The following is a 20,096-nucleotide window of genomic DNA, read 5'->3' on the forward strand; positions in this document are numbered from 1 at the left end:
GTTCCTTTATTTCTTTATTTATATATGCCTGATCTGTTGAATGTTTGTGTTTTCTACTCTCCTTAGGGATATCAAAACCACTCACAAGGCCTGAAGCTTTACACCTGCCTTGGAGAAAACCTTCTCCCCCCCCCCCCCCCCCCCCCCCCCAGGAGGCAAGTCCTGCCAACCCTTGCATGACAAGGCACGTTCCCACCCCAAACTAATACCACCTTCCTTGAGAAATACCAGAGCCCCAAGGGGCTGAGGAAGAAGAAGTCTGAGAAGGTGCATTCTCTTTGTTGAACACCTTCCTTCGGGTACGATGCTCAGCTCTTGTTCTCTCCTTGGTCCACCTGGCTAGGGTGCCTACACAGAACAGGACTCCCCATTCTGGCTCGTTCTGCAGCCTCAGGTCTAAGCTGTGTTGTCTGATCAGGCTCTTGTGGGAAGCCTGTCATCTGGATTATTGGGCACTTCCTTGTCTGTTAATGAAACTGATAGATATTTTTCCTTTTGGTTGAATTTATTGAACTGACACTGATTACGTTATATAGATTTTAGGTGCAAATTCTACAACACATCATCTGTACACTGTATTGTGTGTTCACCACCTCAAGTCAAGTCTCTGTCCATCACCGTTTATCCCCCACACCCTCCTCCACCTCTCTTCACTCCCTCCCCCCGCCCCCCGCCTCCCCCAGGCAATCACCACATCGCTGTCTGTGTCCATGAGTTTTTTCTCTTTTTTGCTCAATCCCTCTATACACCCCAACCCCCCACCCCCAAACCTGACAGCTGTCAGCCTGCTCTCTATCTATGAGTCTGTAACTGATATTTTGTTCCCCATTTGGTTATTGATGTTCACACGTCTTCATATTCAGGCAGAATCCTGTAGAAGAGGGCTGAGTGGTAGGATTTATTTTTACTTCTAATTTCAAAGAATACTAAATATACTTCTAAAACGACCCTTTTAAGTTGCTTTTCTTATTTGTAAAAAGCCAAAAGCAAAAGCGAAAACTATCAGTCTCCCATTTGATGACCAGAGCTTGCTCTCCTTTGAAGTTACCAATTGTTATCTCTGTGAATGTCAAAACCACTTCGTTTGGCTAATTATCCATCTGTCTCAACACAAAACGGAGGAAGATTAGAAATCCTTTTAAATGCTTCTTTTATTTCATTGGTTGTACATTGGGTGAGTGAACTGAATATTACAACCAAAACATAGAATTGATACAAATTAGACTCCTGTTTACACTGTAAGGTAATGAATGAGGAAATTCTTTAAGTGTTACAGAAAGGTTTAGTAGAAATGTTTACCAGTGGTATGGCTAAAAGAATATTTCGGTGAAGTGCTTTTATATCCTGAAAACCAAGAGTGAAATGTAGTTCCCATACAAGTGGTGAGTTCATCTCTTAACTACATTATTTGTTGAATTGCTATCTTCATGTCTTGGATATAGGTGATTTTGTTTTTGTAATTAAACAAAGCATTTAAGATTTATTCATCATATCAGACTTCTGAATATAAACAAACTTTTGGCAAATAATATTTATACAGAAAAATAGTTTTAGATCCTCTCAAATCCCAGAATTATTCTATAAAATTACATTATAAATAAATAAAAAGCAAAATCTGTTGTACATATATTTGTACATCTATGCATTTGCCTTGCCTCCTCCTTATCGTCAATGGCATATTTATGACTCTTTGCATATTATAATCACAATTCTGGAAAATGGATATCATAGTAAAAATACAGTCCTCTATATTTGCTTGGGGATACAGGTGATGTTGTTGATACTCATTAAAGGGCTGAAAATAGTTGTGTGCTAATGATTTTTAACATCAAAATCATGAAATAAAAGAAAAACAATAAAGACAATGTTACAACAATTAGTCTACAAAAATATTTCAGTGATTCACATAATTTACCTTTAGTAATGGATACTATGTATTCAATGAGTTTAAGTGAATTAACAAAGAAAAAAAGAAAAAAGAAGATAAGTTTGAATGTTTTAGGCAACTTGTAGCATAACTACATTGGTATAGTTGAGAAAATTACAAATATCAATAATACATAAAGATGAAACTACCAAAGAAATACAAGTTAGATACAATACTTTCCCACAAATTAAAACAAATGTAACAATACAAGCACTATGTAAGATTACACTTAGAATGTGATTTTTTTATAGGGTTATCAAATCTATAATATAAGATAGTCATTAGACTTTGATCAACATTAATTAAAATGGTGAATTTCTTTTTTTTTTTCTAAAAAAAATGATATGGTTGGTGCATACAGTTTTCAGAACAGGCTGTGAGGCCAAAATTTAAAATATTTTACATTCAATCTCAAAAGTCAAAATACTTCAATCACTAATATGTTCACAAAAAATGGATGTTTTAAACAATTACACATAATATTCATTTTAACAGCTGTTTCATTTTTTAAACAATAATTTAAAAACTACGTAGGTACTGTATAGCTATGTGCAACATATAAAATGTGAAATATGAAATATTTGGTACGATAGTGCTTAAAATAAACTTTAAAACAAACCTTCTGAACAAAATTTAATTATATCGCTATTACCTTGAAGAACAACCAAGTATTAAAAAAGTAAACAACATTAAAATATGTTTCATCCATATAGTATATATGTGTATGTGTATATATAATATGTATGTATGTACTTGTATTAAAGTTTTTATACTTTTGAGACATAAAATATGCTTTAAGGTGAAAGAATTAAAAGAACTATTTTTTTTCCATGCTGTAGTCATTTACAACCCTTTAATCCAACTTTTTGAAATGCAGAACAGTAATGGATTTTTTATAAAGTGAAACTACCTACTTTTTGTTTACATAGTAATTTAGATTAAAGTCACAGTCGAATTTTCAGTGACTAAACTCAAACTTACTTAAATTAGAATATTATACAGATCTCCTCACCTACAGCTTCCTTATTTGACTAGGTTTTTAGTTTAGAAGAGTTATTCTGTAACAGGCAAACGGATGGTGAGTTTGAAAGACTAATCCATTAGATTAGACTCTTGACATGGGCCTCTCATTCTTGTCAAGCTGGATGAAGTCTGGCAAAATCTAGGCACTTCTACAAAGTCTCTCTTATAAAACAACTTTAAAAATATACTTGTAAAATAATACCTTCAAGACTTTGTTTGGTGGGGTATGAAGCTCATACCGTGCAAAGTTTCTCTTGCAATCTAGTTAATGTTATTCTAGAATCACATGATTCAATACGGCATCTCCAGGCAAACAAAATACCACACTTTGATGTGTCCCCAGTACTTGTGCTTGAATTTCCATTCAAATTTTAGACCTGCAGGGCAGGTATCAGTTTTTTACTTCACTTCTCATCTTTGCTGCAGCATTTGTGTCAAGAAGTGAAACATACCCTTTAATCCAGTGGGAAAATGAAATGACAGTAATTGGAGTTGGAATTGAACCTGCCCTTGGAATAGGTTTTAAACTACTGCTATTTGTTTATTGCTAACTTCGAAATATTCTGAGTCGAAATGAGTAAATTGGTTGGACTTTCTGCATCAGCTATAGTTATGGAGATAAGACAATATTCCTAGGACAGAAACTATGTTTAGAAACCCTTTCAAAGTAAACTTGATCCTTTATGTCTTTAAACATCACAGCTGGTCTCAGGTAGTTAACTATCTTAGGTTGGAATATACTAAGCATACCATATTTAATACTCATATATGATATAGCAGCACTAGCTCCTTAGAGTTGTGGTCTGTCCAGAAGAACTAAATCTTTATTTAGCATGCAGTTTGTGGCAATTCTATTGAGGAGGAAACAGGATAGTATGTACAGTAACAATGTTTAGTTATTCTCAATGCAGATTCTTGGCATTCCATTCCATTTCTGCTGATTATTTCAGAATTATCTGTTAAAGAAAAAGATACATGCGATTTAGACATTCTTCTGTGAAGGAAAAGAATGAGTTTAAGTTCTACTCTTTGAAAATAGACATTTAAAAATAGGAATTTTCTTCAGCTTTTCATTGTTTTGATGCAATTATAGTTTTGCCCAGGCCCCACCCTTCATGGTGAAATTTTTATACTTAAGCACTTCTGCTGTGTGGCCACTGTACCAGTAAATGATGATTCAAATGCACAGTGTTTTCTGTAAAACTGTGACAACATGTATGTGGACATACAATGTGTTTAGATCCTAATTTCCTTTTTTTATTTTCATTTCATATCTTTTTATTGTATGCTCATATTATCCTTCAATTAATATTTGCTAAGATGATCAAGGAATTAGTCTGTACATAAAAAGTTGTTTAGTAAATTTTAAATATTTAAAAATGTATAATCAATTATGTACTATTTATTAACTTACATTTATAATTCAAAGATGTGTTCCCATAAAAAATAACTTTGTTCCCAAGATATAACAACAGCAAGTTTCAAATTCAGGGAATGTTCAAATGTCCCATATTAAAGAGAAAAAGAGATAATATTCCAATAAAGCTGTTATAACATTCTTAATAATCTAAAAGCACAAATACAACTAAACTATCAAATTCAAAAGATGGTCCGTAGAGTTTGATCCTTAAGTTCATTTCCAACTCCATACCCTTGCAAAGGACAGGGAGTTTGCCCTGTGTGACCCAGTCCATAAATGCCAAGCTTAGAAGCGAAACTTTTAACACATTCTAACAAAAACACTTATTCTTTGTGCAATGCCTTGACCAAATTTTGTGCAATGAATAAAGAAAATGTTTGTTTACTAAACAGTCAAGGGTCTTTGTTTAGGAAATAACCAGTAAAACTTAGTTATGGTCAAGGTCAGCTAATATTCCTGCACTCTGGGATCCACTTCTCAATACAAGCCTCATTTCTATAAGTATAATTTTGTGTACCCTCATGTTAGAATTCACACATGTGGATATTTTCACTTTTAGTGGCTGCTCCTTCAGGTTATATAAAAGTTTTAGTATAAACACTCAATTAGTTTCTCCCATGAAGTAAAAGCATCCTTTATTTTATTGGAATGTACAGATGTGCACAGAATTGATAAAAATAGAACTGATTTATATTAAACTAAACTAGAGGCCTGATGCACGAAGATTTGTGCAAGAATGGGCCTTCCTTCACCTGGCTGCCAGCACCACCTTTGCTCCGGCCCAGAGCCGCCTTTCCACCTTCCCACACTGCCCAGAGGCCTGGAGCTGCTGGGATGGTGCAGAAAGCCTGTGTTGTCGCCATGGCAATGGCGCAAGTGTCCTGCCCCGCCCCCGGCCACTTGGCGCCTGCATAAGCAAATTAACTTGCCATCTTTGTTGGGTTAATTTGTATACTAACACCTGACTGGCTGGTGGGCGTCCTGAAGATATGGTCAATTTGCATCTTTCTAGTGTAGATATTTATACTAAATGGAAACTCAGAACTTCAGAAATGATTATTCTTTGTTTTTCTTAAAAATTTCTAGAATTTAAAATTGATTGGGGAAAAATAGCATTCCTTGTCTCATATACTGATAGACAAAAATAATAAGATATGATTTATATATAAATATCAGTATTCTTGAATAGTCATTACAAATAGCTAATATTCAAATACTTCACTATTATATTTAGATTTGATGATTAAATAGGAATTATTCTATTTTATCCCGTCGCTTCAATGATGCCTGTAAGGTTCCCACATAAAAATGTGCCTCAGGATATCAAATCATGTCCTGTTCTTCTTTCTTCTTTCCTTTTACTTTAGCAAGAGTCTTTCTAAAATAGTGGGGAAAAAATCTTGTCAAGTCTTGAATGGATATGCAGTAATATATGTTTTAGAATATAGTCACATTAAGGCTTATTAACTGAAACTAAAATTCCATATAGAATGACATTTCTAACCATTTAGAACAAACAGTATTCACCAGAGCGTCCAGCAATGAACAAATGTATATTACAGATATTAGTGAGAACACTGCTTTGGACCTGTATCTGGCAAAGAGACATGTGCGGCCACCCACGTTTAATTGAACTGTAAATCAGCCTTGAAGTTAACTGAAAGCATCAACTGGACTTACCCAGACTGCTTTTCCCCTCTGCCCCAGGCTACACACGATCCATTATACAGATAAAGACATAAATAAAAATGACTGCTACTACTATTGAACTCTTAGCAGTTACTACTGCATCACGTCTTGACTAGAAAACTCTACCATACCCTGGTCTGTGTCTTTGGCTATCGGGTGGGTTCTATTTGTGATATTAAAAAAAATGAGTCATGCTCCTCACAGCTGTGAGCATCAAGAAATTCAAGAGCTTTGCTCTTAGAAGATAGGAAAGGTTTGAGTGTTTATTTTGGTGGTAGGATTTTTCTTGAAAATATAACTTGATTATTATTTTTTTTCTGAGAAATGTATGTAGCTTGTTCACACAGTCTGAGTTAAGTGTACCCTGGGGCGAATCACATTCTGGAAATATAGACAGAACAGGAATCCAGATGAGGAGCAGTTACCAACGAAGTGCCTCTGATATAACTATTGCATGTTTGATTTCTACTTCTGATGTTGGAAGACATGACAGGACAGGCACTGAGGCCCACTGGGAGGGCAGGACAATTCCCAGCTGGGAGGATACCTCTGGAAGAAAGACAAGCGCTAAGTGTGTATGCCGAGTGGAAGAGTGTGGAGAAGCCATTTTGAGGAAAAGAGAGATCTTCTGTATAGTTTTTAATACAGCTTTTCTTTAGTCAGATTATATTTTTAATTCGCACCAAAAACATATAATTTAAAATAAAATGAGCAGATCTATTTTGTGTGTTTCCTGTAGTTTCTCTTCAGATATTCCTCCATACTAGTTCTCTATGGACATATAAAACATGTTTTTTACATAAAAACTTCTTCAATTTCCATTGCAATGTTAATGGTCAAAAGGATCGAAAGCTTCAGAAGGTACCTGAGTATTTGAATGTAGATATAAGAGATAATTCCTAAAAGAACAGGTTTATAAATGGCCCAGGAACATGGGCTACGCGTCTGACTTTGACAAACTCAAATTCTGAGCTTGTCCATTTAAAAAAATAAAACATGTCCTTGATAGTGTGGCTGTCAGTGGTGTCTTTCCTGCCCTGTGCTTGGCAAAGCTGAGGCTGATAGTCAAAGTTCCTTCCTCAACCTCCAGGCACTGTGGCCCATGTTTTCCTGGAAGGGGCACTTGAAAGTTCTCCTGGGGTATGTACAAGTCAGAGAAATAGCCACCATGCGGGGTCCACTAAGAGTCCCCTCTCTGAAGCATCATTAATGTCTGTTTTAATTTTAATGGACTGCTTTTCCAGGGGCACTGAGAAATTTTTACCAGAGCCTTAGGAGCTAGGGAAGTGCTGCCAATCTTATTTTGCGGACATGGAAAAGACAGCACAAACAGTTTTAACTGGCTTCCACGATGTACCAAGTGCTTGTACAGGCCAGCATGAGTGTAGAGATGTTAGCTCACTCTGCTTGCTGGCGTGGGAGTCCCCTCCAGGGTGTAGTGACAGTCTGAGATGGGACTAGGGGAAACAGTGATTCCAAAGAGCATGTCTGTACCTCTTACAGTGCCAATGGAGGTGGGTGTTTAGACCTTCCCTGAGAGCTTGGGAATCAAGGAAAGGGTAGACAATAGTGTGGGGCCTAGAGCAAAGGGAGCCCGGAGCACTGATGGGACTGTCTGGAGGAACAAGAGGGAGAGAAATTGCTGAGGGACTTGTCGGGGCTGTTGGGCCACTCCACAGGGCATCCTTGCCTGGGTGGCCGGCCACATCCTCTCCCAGGCCTCCTCCAGATGAGTGCTGCAAACGTGTCTGCTCACAGCAGCAGAAGCTCCTACCCAAACATAGGGCTGCTGCTCATGTTAATTTCAATTTATCTCCCTGATGAACTAGACCCTCAAATAAGTATTATTTTGTATAACAGAACCACGACAAAGAAGGGAGTTGAAATATTAAATAGGACCGGCCAATCTAATGTGGTAAATCAAAATCTTGAACTGGAAGCATTATTTTCTACTAAAAGGAGGACACACAAAAATGGGAATAGCTGATGCCCACAAAATCGGCGATTCTATTTTTAAAACAAAGGCACATTTGATTTAAATTATGAGTGCTTTCGTAAATCTTCAGAGGACTATCTATTGTAACAAGAGTATCTGTGATGCAAATATGAGTTGGCTGCAATAGTGTCTACTTATCAACAAGCATCTCCTCCAGGTGGTTGGATTTAAGAATCTGATGATTCTGCTTAATTCACATCCATAAATTACTTCCATATGACCCAATGCACACTTAGTCTTATTTTTGTTTACTGAAGACAAAACATGGATGGCTCCAAAGAACATCAAATGGGTTGTTCTCCCATCAAATGTGTTATGAGCAACCATTTAATACTCCCTGCATCCTCAGTGAAGTTCCTACCATTGACTCATAGTGCAATGGCAGTCAAGCTTATTAAAAGAGGGCTGGGTTAGGTAATGCCTAAATCCTAAGCCTCTGGGACCAGGCAGGAAAGGGACATAAGTGAGTGGGTCAGGTAGGGAGTGTGGCAGATGGAAGGGCCTATGTTTAGAAGGAATGGAGTAGCATCTATGAAGCTCTAGCCAACTGCTACCTGCAGAAACCTGGGCTCTACATTGCTTGACCTTTCCATTTTACAACTAAAGCTGGAAATTCAGCAACTAATTCATATTATGGGAAACAAGTCTGTGTGGGTCAACTCTCTGGGCTGAATGCAGCTCTGAGCTGCTGGTTTGTGTTCTTTCTGAGCCTTACTTTCTTGGAGGAGTTTTCCACCAAGCCTGGATTACTAACTTCCTGAGCCAGGCAGCAGCCAAGGTGGTAGGCAACATACAGGGAGGCAGCAGTCACCACTGCTGGGCAGGATCAGGAGAGTAGGTATCATGGGAAGGTAATCCTGCAACTTTTCAGATATTGAATAGGTTACTTGACCGAGAGGCACCTTCTAGCTAAGAAGAAACTACTAGATATGAAATATGCATGTTGCCTTGTCTCTTCCAAGGTAATGATGCATTTAGGCAGAGCCATCCATATGCCCTGACCCTTGGTGGGCACTTGAAAAGACCCAACCAGAGTGGGAAATGCCCTTGGTTGGAAGCAAAGTAGTCTGCAGAGGCTGAAACACTGAACTTGAGCACATCAGCATTATAAACTTAACCGCTGAACTGACTACCTCACATGCAACAGGATGCAAAAGAAGACAAACCAATATAGAATTTCCTCAGTGCTCCTGAGGTACCAATGTTAATACTTTATGAATTTTCCTCCTTGTGGTTGATCTCCAGGAACTGAACATATGAGTACTTTTGAAATGTGGGAGCTTCTAGATGACTTCTAGAAATGTTCACACTTCTTATATAAACCTGTTCATTACCAAGATTCAGGGACATCAAATGAGTTATCTTTTAACATGTTAGCTAAGTATGAACTCCGGTAAGAACTCTTACTGCTTGGTGTAATTGATAGTAAAAACATTTCCGTGAAAAGACAAACTGTTCCTATGGATCCAAACAATGAGAGAAGAGGAATCATGGATGTTTTAGTTAAATCCTCCCATGAAAAGCCATCCACTAATGTCTCTGTAATGTTGAGTTTGAAGAGGTAAATAATATATACCTTGTGAAATGTTTGCGTGGCCTTGCTGGCATCTGAAGGAATCACAGTGGACCGGGATACCACTAGCATGGGAACTCAAATAGACACTTCCAAGCAGGGCTGCTGCATTAACTGGGTCCACAGCAAATCTGAATTTTGTAAGCACCGGGAAATGTCCCATTCATATTTTTATCCCTAGTGTCTAGGACAGGGCTGGGTATGTAGGAGGCACTTAGTAACTGCTGGTTTGCACAGAGGCTGAATCAGTATTTACCGAGCACACAACGCCACAATGTTGGCATCAACAGAAAACTAGTGGACCACTCACAAGTGAGATGTAGCCATGGAGGCAGGAGAAGAACCTTTTAGATAGTCTATACATAAAAATCCCTTCCCGTTCCTCCACTCTTGTTATATATAGATAAAAGGAAAAATATTCTAGGCTGGGGGCAGAGTCACTCACAGGGGGTAGAAACATGGCAGATAAACAAAAATGCCACCGGAAGAAAACTTCTGGTTGATTTCTTAGAAATATTTTCTCATGGCTACAAGGTCCCGTTCCCTCAGGAAATAATCAAAGAAAGGATGTTTCACTATTATATATATATATATATATATATATATATATATATTGATTTCAGAGAGGAAGGGAGAGGGAGAGAAAGATAGAAACATCAATGATGAGAGAGAATCATTGATCTGTTGCCTCCTGAACACCCCACACTGGGAATCGAGCCCGTAGTCGAGGCATATGCCCTTGATTCCACAGACTGATGCTCTATCCACTGAGCCAAACTGGCTAGGGCTCACTGTCTTTTTAAACAAAACTTACTACTGGTTTAAAAATAGAAAACTGAAAGGAATTCCTAAAATTATGGCCCAGCTAAGGAGGCTTGCCTGTTGCTCACCATCCCGATATCTTTTTATTTATTCAGTTTTCTTATTCTGTCACACATGTTCCTCTTCACTATGCTCCATTGGTATTCCTCCCTCCTGCAGTTTCTCCATGTTTAATGTTCTCTCTGTCTTTTCCCCAGGACTCCACACATCTTCTCCATGGCAGCCACCACTGTCTAAAATGCCCTGATTTTGTCTGAGAGGCAAAACTTGTGAAGTATTTTGTTTGAAGCAAATTGTACAAAGGCAGAGGGACATTTGTACCATTTTTGGCTGCAAAATAAATCTGTACTTAATCATAGTATCGGTTACTAAAGTCAAATGCAAGTATCTTTGATTGGTTGATGGACATAGTTATCAGAGCAATTCTAATGATATGTATTAATAAATGAACAATTTCAAGAACTTTGGCCAATTTCAAGGCTATTCGTAAACTTTAATTGTATAAAATGTTCAAAGATAATTAGTGGTACATAAAAGACACTTTGAAAAAATACTCATATTTATTACTTAGGGGGAATATTTTCCTGAGGCAGTATTTGACCTGTTTTCAAAAGGGATTTTTATTTATGTAGAAAAGGCAAAAACTGGGGTTGTGGGAGAAAATTCTTAAATATGACAATCAATGTCACTCTTGAGAAGATCAATCTAAAGTTGGTTGGAATGTCCACAATGTGTAGCAGACCTTAAAGATATATAATAACTTAATCAATAAAGAAATTTAAAAAAAGATTATGTAGTCAGGATTACTGTTTTGCCCTCTGTCATGAATAGAAGGTTTACATTCAAAGCTCTAATGCCTCTGTTTTAAATGACATATCATTCTGTGGATGACTCATTTCTATCTAATATTTCCCATTCTGTAATATTTGGACAGAAAGAATTTTCAGACATACTTTCTAATATATGAAAATTATCATTTAAAATATTAATAATTGAGTTTTTGCACAAAAGGCAATAACCTGACCTCAATGAAGATACTGACCAGGGTCCACATTGATAGTATCTGGATAAAATACATATACTTTACAAATTCTTGATTTAAGTAAGATCCTGTTCCTTGCATGAGTCCATGTCACATGTGGAAACATCTAGACTCTTGTGAGTATTTTAGTGAGGCCTTGATATGATTCTCTTCTCCACCCCAAACCCAGCCCCTCACAATCTCAACTCTCCTGAGAGAATTCTGAGGATCATTTCTGTTGCTTTCATGGTGAGATGGTGAGATGGGAATCTAGTCCTCAGATCATATGGATGGTATGTTATCCAAGGGCGATTTTCACCTATCCTATATAATAAAGCGTACTATGCTAAGTGTCTGACTGACCAGTTGATCTTTTGGTTGACTGGTCAACCAGTCACTATGATGCACACTGACCACTAGGGGGCAGACACTCCGACCGGTAGGTTAGCTTGCTGCTGAGGTCTGGCTAATCAGGATTGGGCAAGAGGGCCAGACACACTGTGGAGCCCTCCCGTGGTCCCTCCCCGGCCAGCTAGCCCTGATCGACCTCAACTGGGACTGTGTGAGAAGGTCCCGATTTCTCTGATTGCCAGCCAGGCCAAGGGACCCCACCTATGAACAAATTTGTGCACCGGGCTCTAGTAGGATATAAATGAGGAAGAAGGTAAAGCATATAAGAGGAGATTCATTTCTTGTACTTTCCCCTGATGCTATAGAAGTGTTTCAAACAAAAACACATTCAGGAGTCTTGTGTAATTGTTCAGGAAGAGAGTAACTACTGAGACCATGTTTGGACTACAGGGGCCAGAGGCCCAAACAAAACAAAACCCCAGACCGGAAGGGCCACATGACAGCCAGGGACAGAGAAGTAGGCAGATGAAGCCACAGCATCCAAGGACAACGAGAAAGAGGGTGGGGTGAGTGCATCTGATGGTCACCCAGAAACAGGTCCCAGCTTTTTTCTTCTTATTCATCACTTGACATTTTTGTTTTCACACTATACATTACAAACACATTCCTACTCCATAAACCTTCTCCAATGAACATTCCAATCACAGAATTCACCATATTATCATGGCTCTGATACCACCAGCAGATGGAGAAGGTAAAAGTCTTTCCTATCACACACCTGTCTGGGGGCTTGAGTTACGAATATGCTTTTGGCATCTTTCTTGAATCTTTCAGATAGAGCAACCTCTGTGAACATGGTTTTTGGTCAGCTTCATGCTGTTAGCACAGTATTATCCATGAGCAATGTCATGAGTTAAACTATTGCAGACCAGTATAGAGGCTTAATCATCAAGTCCGTCACTGTCACTATAGGAAAATTATTTAAGGTCTAAACCAGGTAATAAAGGAAATTTTGAACAAGCAAACTTTTTAAAAATTAGGGACTGTCTGCATATAAAAGAAGGCTACATTCCTCTACTAAATCAAGAAACAATATATACTATTGGGGCCACACTATTTAATACAATATTCTAAGCACTATAGAAAATATTATAAAACCTTTTTATAAAATATTATATTTAGACTATTTAGAGTGAGATGATTTACAGCAAGATTCATAGTGAGTGAAGCTACCTGGGATTAAAAAGGCTGCCCAGGTCTGAGACTATCTCACTGAAGGGGACCTCTGGACATGAAGGTAGAATCTAAGAAAACTTTTTTATACTGTTGAAAAACCGCTTGTATAGCAACTGAAAAGAAATTCCCAAAGTATTCATTTATACCTGCTTTTTTCAATATCGGTTTTGCTCCCGGTAATACATTGAAGATTCAGGCCAAGAAAAATCACAGAAAGAGGTCCTGTTGGATTCAACATAGAATCCTCAGTTCAGTTCAATGCCCTGCCTTTGTACCCACTACCATTATGTTAGACTTAAGATCCTGGGCACATTTTGGCTGTATTATTCATTTTAACATTGGAGCAGAATGTATAATTCAGCCTGCTAAGAATTGGCTTTTAAGACACTACAGGCAGAAAAGTAACCAAATTCTAAGATGCAGTAAAAGGAATGGTAAAATTAATGTTATGTACAAGATATGAAATATGTCTCTTAATCATCTTGCACATTTCTTGAACTGGTGGGATGACAGAGCCACCTAACAAAATTTCCAATGAAACTTGTTTTGTTTTTAGTTCTTTGCCTCTGTGTTTGCATATGAGAGTAGGTTAACAAAACCACTCAATTATGTGTAAAATCATGATGGGAAGGAAAAATCAAAAGGAATCCTGGGGTGGAATTTCAGGAGGTTTCTCTGTGCCACCGACCAGCTTTGTGACCCTTCTGAGCCGTAGTTTTGACTCTGCTTGTACCACATTGGCACCTCTGTCGCATGGTGGGGTAATTAAACCAGGTTACCATCTGTCCTCCCTAATAACTCCCCACGAAGTGCCAAAATATCCTAGTATAACAGGTAGCAAAATGGAAACCAAAGGAAGAAAATATATAAAGAATGAAAGCTCCCACATTCTTTTATTTCTTTTTTACTAATTGTCCTCCCTCAAAGCTCAGTGGGCTCTTAATAAACATCTACTCAGAAAAAAATGTGAAAATGTGTTGCCATCGAGTCAACAGTGGGCATCTGTATGGCATGACATCTTAGAAATATTTTTTAAATGTTATCTTTATTGTTGAAAGTATTATGCTAGTAGATGTCCCTCCCTTTTTCCCCATTAACCCCAGCCACACTCTGGTCTGTATGGCATGATATCTCAGTATAGTCCCAGCTTCTAACAGACATACTTCACTGAGGAAAAATTTGCATTTGCTCTCAGTTACCTGCTTTATGAAAACAGAACTCTTAAGGGGAAAACACGACAGCAATAAAGAATTTTTAACGTGAAAAGAGTAATTTTATATCATGGATTTAATAAAACAAAAACTCAAGTATAGTTAGACATCTTTCTTCCCAATCCTAACCTCTTCTTCTTTGGAGAAACATCTATTCAGATCTGTTGCCCAATGTAAAACCTTGTGGTAAAATAGGCATAACATAAAATTTGCAATTTTAACCATTTTTAAGTGCATAGTTCATGAAAGTGGCATTAGGTGCACTCACATTGTTGGGCAACCCTCACCACTCTCCATCTCCAGAAGTTTTCATCATTCCACACTGTAGCCTTGCAATTATTGAACAATAACTTTCTATTCCCTTTTCTTACCAATACTTAGTTCCTTCTCTACCCACTTCTCCTGCCCTTCTTTACATCCTTCTCATTTGTGGCTTCCAAATGGTTTACCTGGCTCTTCCTGTGTGCTCACCTGAATCCCTGGGCTTGCTCTCTAATCTAGCTCCATGGTTTTACTTAAACTAAATTAACCTTCCAGTGGCTCCTTTCACAGTTCCCTCCACCAGGCTGCCCAAAACATTCATTCTTAATGAGTGATGTTTCGTTAACCTGAGATTGGTAAGTAAGGCTCTGTGGAAATAGTGGGAAAAATAAAACCTCCATTTTTAAATTATTGTTGTTTAAGAAATGGAAGTCCTGGATGAGGGACTCCTCTTGGTAGACTCTTTCTAGCCAGAAATTACTTCCCAGTTTGCCACCCAGGAAGGGTGAGATGGCGCCTTGTCCATCTGCTTCTTCTACAGCTCTTGATTACTGGGCTGAAATGAGAATTTCCTTGTTGGTCTCATCAACCAACAATATTCTCCAAACACTTCTGAGACTTCACTTGGATATTAAAAAGTTCTACTAGAATGTTCTTCTTAAATTGTTAAAATTTTAAAAAGCAATAGTTAAAACTCAGTAGTTAGAAGATTTTAAGGGAATCATACAAAGAGATTAATCCCAATGTATACTGGCCCTAATAATCTGTACTCAAATTCAAATATGGTGGACACATAAGAGAACAGGATTTGGAGGCAGGCAAATCTTACTTCTAAGACTGTCCAGCCACTTCCTACTTCTTTAACCTTAAGTAAATTATTTCATTAAGATTTGCTCTCCTATGGAAAATGAATATGACACTTCACAGAGTCCTGTTGAGTATTAAATGAAACAATGCATATGAAATCTCTGAAGTGTAAGAGTGGCTTTTGATGAATGTTGGTTTCCTTTCTTTAGTCAATTTATTTTAAGATTCATAAACCTAAATAAAATTTGGTTTCAACTCTATTTAAATAGGCATTCAAATAATAATACTGCCTGATTTTACATTTAAATATTACATGATTTATATGGGCACTCTAATAAACTTGATTTTTAATGAGACAAAGATTTTTAAAAATGTCAAATACACTTACTTCCTGTTCTGTATATGTATATCCTGACCTGTCATTGACAACTTAATATAGGCTGAATTTCTCTATTTATTTATGAAAATCCCAACTGTCACTCATATTAATCATTTCAAACTAAAATCTTTTATTAAAAGACATTAAAAGCCAGCAGTGTTTGCTGATCAGAGTCAAGGAGTACAAAGTTAACATCTCATAAGAGGCAGGATCCCCATTCTTTAAAGTTAGTCCTGGTTCAAACCAGCTTCTAGGCCTAATAGATATGTTACCATGAGTAAATAACTCAACCTCTTTTATTCTTATTATTCCTCATACCTTTAATAGGAATTAAACAGTGTCCCTAACTCATGAGTTGTTGTGAAGATTAGATAACGTATTTAATGGGCGCCTGGTGGGAGTAAGCACATAATGCTACTGTTATCATATAGTAATATTTCACCTATTTTAAGTTCCTAGGCTAAGCCACAGAACATGGATATTTTGACAAGGTATAGCAATTACTAATAAATCTGAGGTCACTGTGCTTAGAGCAAACCACTATTTATGGACACTCTGCACACCTAGTCTTGTCTAATAAACATCTATACTTTAATTTTCAAGCCTTCACCTCTTCTCATACAGGTACCCCCTCCACAGCAGAACGAACAAGGGAACTTATAGGTTGATGTTTTTGTTTTTGTTTTAAAAAGCAACTCTAGAATACCCTTTTCCAAGGCAAAGGAATACAAAAGGATTTTCTTCTCATTCTCCATACACTCCTTAGATTTCCCTATTTTAACTCCTTTTCTTGTTCAAGGCCACCCTTGATGTTGCAGTTGTCAGAGAAGAGCAAAGAAAAGAAGATGAACAATAATAATTGATTTAAGCAATTCCTTTTCTCCTAAAAGTAAATCCTCATAACTAAAGTGGTTCTCTGGCCCTTTCAAATATTTCAGTGTAACAATGACAAATATTGAAAGAATGACTAATGGAAGGGCTATGACATTATTACTGGAAAAAGTATTTGAAGAACAAGAAGGAATCGAGTTTAACATCCCTGGGTATCTTTTTGATTTCTCAAAAACCTTTCTAAATTCTAAGGAGGAAGCAAAGCTATTGATTGTCAAAAAAACCCAAAAACGTTGAGCTGCATATTCGTGATGGATTGTGGTTTGACGGTGGGAGAGGACAAAGCATGTTGTTAGGAGATGACTTTTTAACTCTCGTGTAATTTTGAGTGAATCATTTAACCATTCTAATTCCTTCTTCTCATTGTAAAATGGAAGGCTAAAAGCTTGGGGAAAGTTCTAAATCTGGTTTTGCTACTTTAATAGATGATCTTAGGCAAGTGTTTCAGCTTCTTGAAATTGCAATTTCCTCATCTATATATTGGGGATAAGAGTAGACCCTTACAGAGTCATTGTGGGCTTTAATAAGATAATTCATATACTAGTAAAAGGCTTAGGACAATGTCTGGTATTTGGTGAGTGCTTAGTAAAGGAGAGCTGTTGAGGGATTAGTTAAAGGACATATATGCATACTTCCTGGACACAGACAATAGTCTGGTGAAGGCCAAGGGAGGGGGGTGGCACTGGTGGGAGAAGGTGGGCAAAGGGTGGGGAAAAGGGGGACACCTGCAATTATGTCAACATTAAAAAATTTTAATAAAGCCCAGCTGGCATGGTTTAGTGATTGAACCAGAAGATCATGGTTCGATTCCTGGTCAGGGCACATGCCTGAGTTGCAGGCTCAATCCTCAGTGTGTGGTGTGCAGGATGCAGCTGATTGATAATTTTCTTTCATCATTGATGTTTCTTTCTTTCTCTCTCTCTCTCCCCCTTCCTCTCTGAAATCAATAAAAAAATATAAAATTTTTAAAATAAATAAAAGAATAAAAAAGAGAGCTCTTGAGTTATCTTTGTGCTGTCTGTTTATGCATACAGAGTGAGGCAAAGTAGGTTTACAGTTGTTTGTATGAAAAATAATACAATAATTAATAAACAAACAATACTAAAATAAACTGTGTTTCGAGTACTCACCACTATAAACCTACTTTTGCCCCACCCTGTATGGTACTTTGGGGCTCTGTAAATGATCATTCAAAGCAGTTTCTCAGGAAGGCGCAGAAAGGGAAAGAGCACTACTCTAGGCGGATACAGATAAGTGGGTTCTAGTTCTGATTCTCTTACTGTTTATGTAACTTGGGTAGGCCACCTTGCTGATGTGAGCTCTTGTTCCAATTTATAATGTAACCTGCATCATCATTCTCCTTTTATGTGTTATTGTAGAAATAATGCCCGATTGTGGTAAGTTTGCTGTTAAAACTTACTGTCTTTCATTACTTTGTTGTAGTTGATACAGATCTTGGGTCACTCCTGCAAGGCCTGATGTCACTGGTACTGAGGGCAAATGGGTGACATTTTACAATGACTGACCAGTTTAATGATGCCACTTCTGGAAATGCATTGTGGTGAGTAGTGAAGAGTGTCTGAATTTGCTTACAGAAAGCTCAGCGACATCAACTCTGAGATCTTTGAAAACTCCAGAGCAAGGGGAGTGATGATAAGAATAATATAATTTGATTACCCAAAGCAAAACAGACCAAAAGCTCTAGTCTGTTACACCTAATGCTGAAGGGTGATGGATTCTAAATGCTAGAACAGCTATAGTTTTTCATAAACCAATGTCAGAAAATACCAGTCAACACATGTGTCCTTTATAGTGCAAATGAAAGTGGAGATGTGTCAACAAGAACTATTCTTTTTATCTAAGCCACAGGGACACTGTCTGTAGAGGGCAGGAGGAGAAGTCAGTGAAGTCCACACATGCGATGGACCTGGAGAAAAGCCACTGGGAGAGCAAAGGGTCAGAATGCCTCCTGAATTGTCCTGACTCTTGATTACTTATCAGCCTCATGTGCTGAATTTCAACAACATTCATCAATGAAGAGCTTCCTCACCAGTTAACCTGCACTCACCCTATCCCAGCTTATATTTACCCACTTATTTCCAGTAGACTAGTATTTCCAAGTCTTTCATTTAACATTTGTCCTGCTCTCATCCTGCCATTCCAGGCCCTCAGTAACCTAACTTATCCTCACCGACTCCACTGAATTTTCTAGCACTGCCCAAACTCACTGTCCCCTTTACTCTCCCACTCACTGCAGCATGGCCTGGAACACATCCTTTAGCCCAGATCTGATGTAGTAATAGCTGTTCCATCTGTCTCTGTTGTGGGACAAAGTCCTAGACCGCTTCTGAAACGACTGTCTGAACCTCATAGGCTATGGGGAACAATGTGGTTTAAGGGTGAGAGAGCATTGACTTCAGGGTCATATAGAATTGAGGTCAAATGCTGGCTGTACTATGGATTAGAGCTGTGGCCAAATCTGAGCCTCGATTTTGTCACATGCACCAGATGGAGAATGATTTGGTTAAATGTGAACACATGTTAAGCATAATGCTGGTACATTTATAATGCCAGTTCTCTTTTGCCCTTACCCCACCCCCACACTCGCCCCTTAACTTTCACACTACTCAGGAGCAACCTCACCTGTTCATTATCTGTCTAATTCCCTCACTTCCCTCAAGATCTATCTCCCCACTCTAGGGATAAAGCCCTACCATGGAGCTTCCTTCCCACGCAGTAGTATTTGAGTATATGACTATGTGACATTGTCTGATTGCTTCACAACTCTTTGCCTAGGCAATAAACTCCTAGGTATCTTTGGCACCTCCCTGCACTGGTAGCTTCTAGAATGATCAGCAGACTCAGATCTTGGAAACCAAGATCTGCTTAGAGGGAATGCAAGAAGGGGCTGGGAGGCCGGACCCAATTTGTCTTTGACACACAATGGTGTCATATCTGGTTAAGTGGAGCGACAGCCAGGTTAGCTTGCTGTTCTTATGGGGAAGCACTAAAGATCTCTCCTCTCCATTCACTGAAAGACTGGCAACTTCCCCAGACACACAGGCGCCAGTGCGAGAAGGCAGGCAGGAGTGGCAGAACTTGGGGAGGAAAATGCGCATGAACCAAAATTTCACTCTGTTTGCGCAACTCTGAAATGGGACCCCTTTCATCTTTCACCTCTTGGCAGTGGGTCTGAATTCCTGCATGGCAGCGAGTCTCTCTAGAGCTGGAAATAAACACACACATATACAATGAGCTATATATTCCTTCTGCTCAAAAGAGGAAACATCAAACTAGAAAACCTGAGCCTGATTTCACTACCATCAACAAAAGTCAAAATACTATAGGGAATACGACTTTTCAATCTCAAGATTCCCCCAAATTCCATCAAAATGCAAAAGAGGATGGGATTTGAAGTGCACTAAGTAGGACAATCCACTAGGCAGTGCAGCTCCACATAAGGACCCTTGACATTTTCTCTTCAGCTGC

General features: G+C 38.2%; 1 protein-coding gene across 6 annotated transcripts in view; it reads right to left on the minus strand.

Annotated features, from left to right (window-relative positions):
* Positions 1 to 1,136: 1,136 nt before the first annotated feature.
* The window catches only part of MBNL2 (muscleblind like splicing regulator 2), a 172,290-nt gene continuing 153,330 nt past the window's right edge, over positions 1,137 to 20,096 (minus strand). For 4 of the 6 annotated variants that reach the window (XM_070408725.1, XM_070408724.1, XM_070408722.1 and 1 more), the window contains one exon: positions 1,137 to 3,906. In XM_070408725.1, the coding sequence (XP_070264826.1) occupies positions 3,779 to 3,906 (128 nt within the window). In that variant the 3' untranslated portion in view covers positions 1,137 to 3,778. The remainder of the gene's footprint in view (positions 3,907 to 20,096) is intronic. The other 2 variants (XM_070408723.1, XM_070408721.1) reach the window with 1 other exon arrangement.

Source organism: Myotis yumanensis, unplaced genomic scaffold (genome assembly GCF_028538775.1).
Source record: "Myotis yumanensis isolate MYYU_CA2020_CCGP unplaced genomic scaffold, mMyoYum1.0.hap1 SCAF_3, whole genome shotgun sequence".
Classification (NCBI taxonomy): Eukaryota; Metazoa; Chordata; class Mammalia; order Chiroptera; family Vespertilionidae; genus Myotis; species Myotis yumanensis.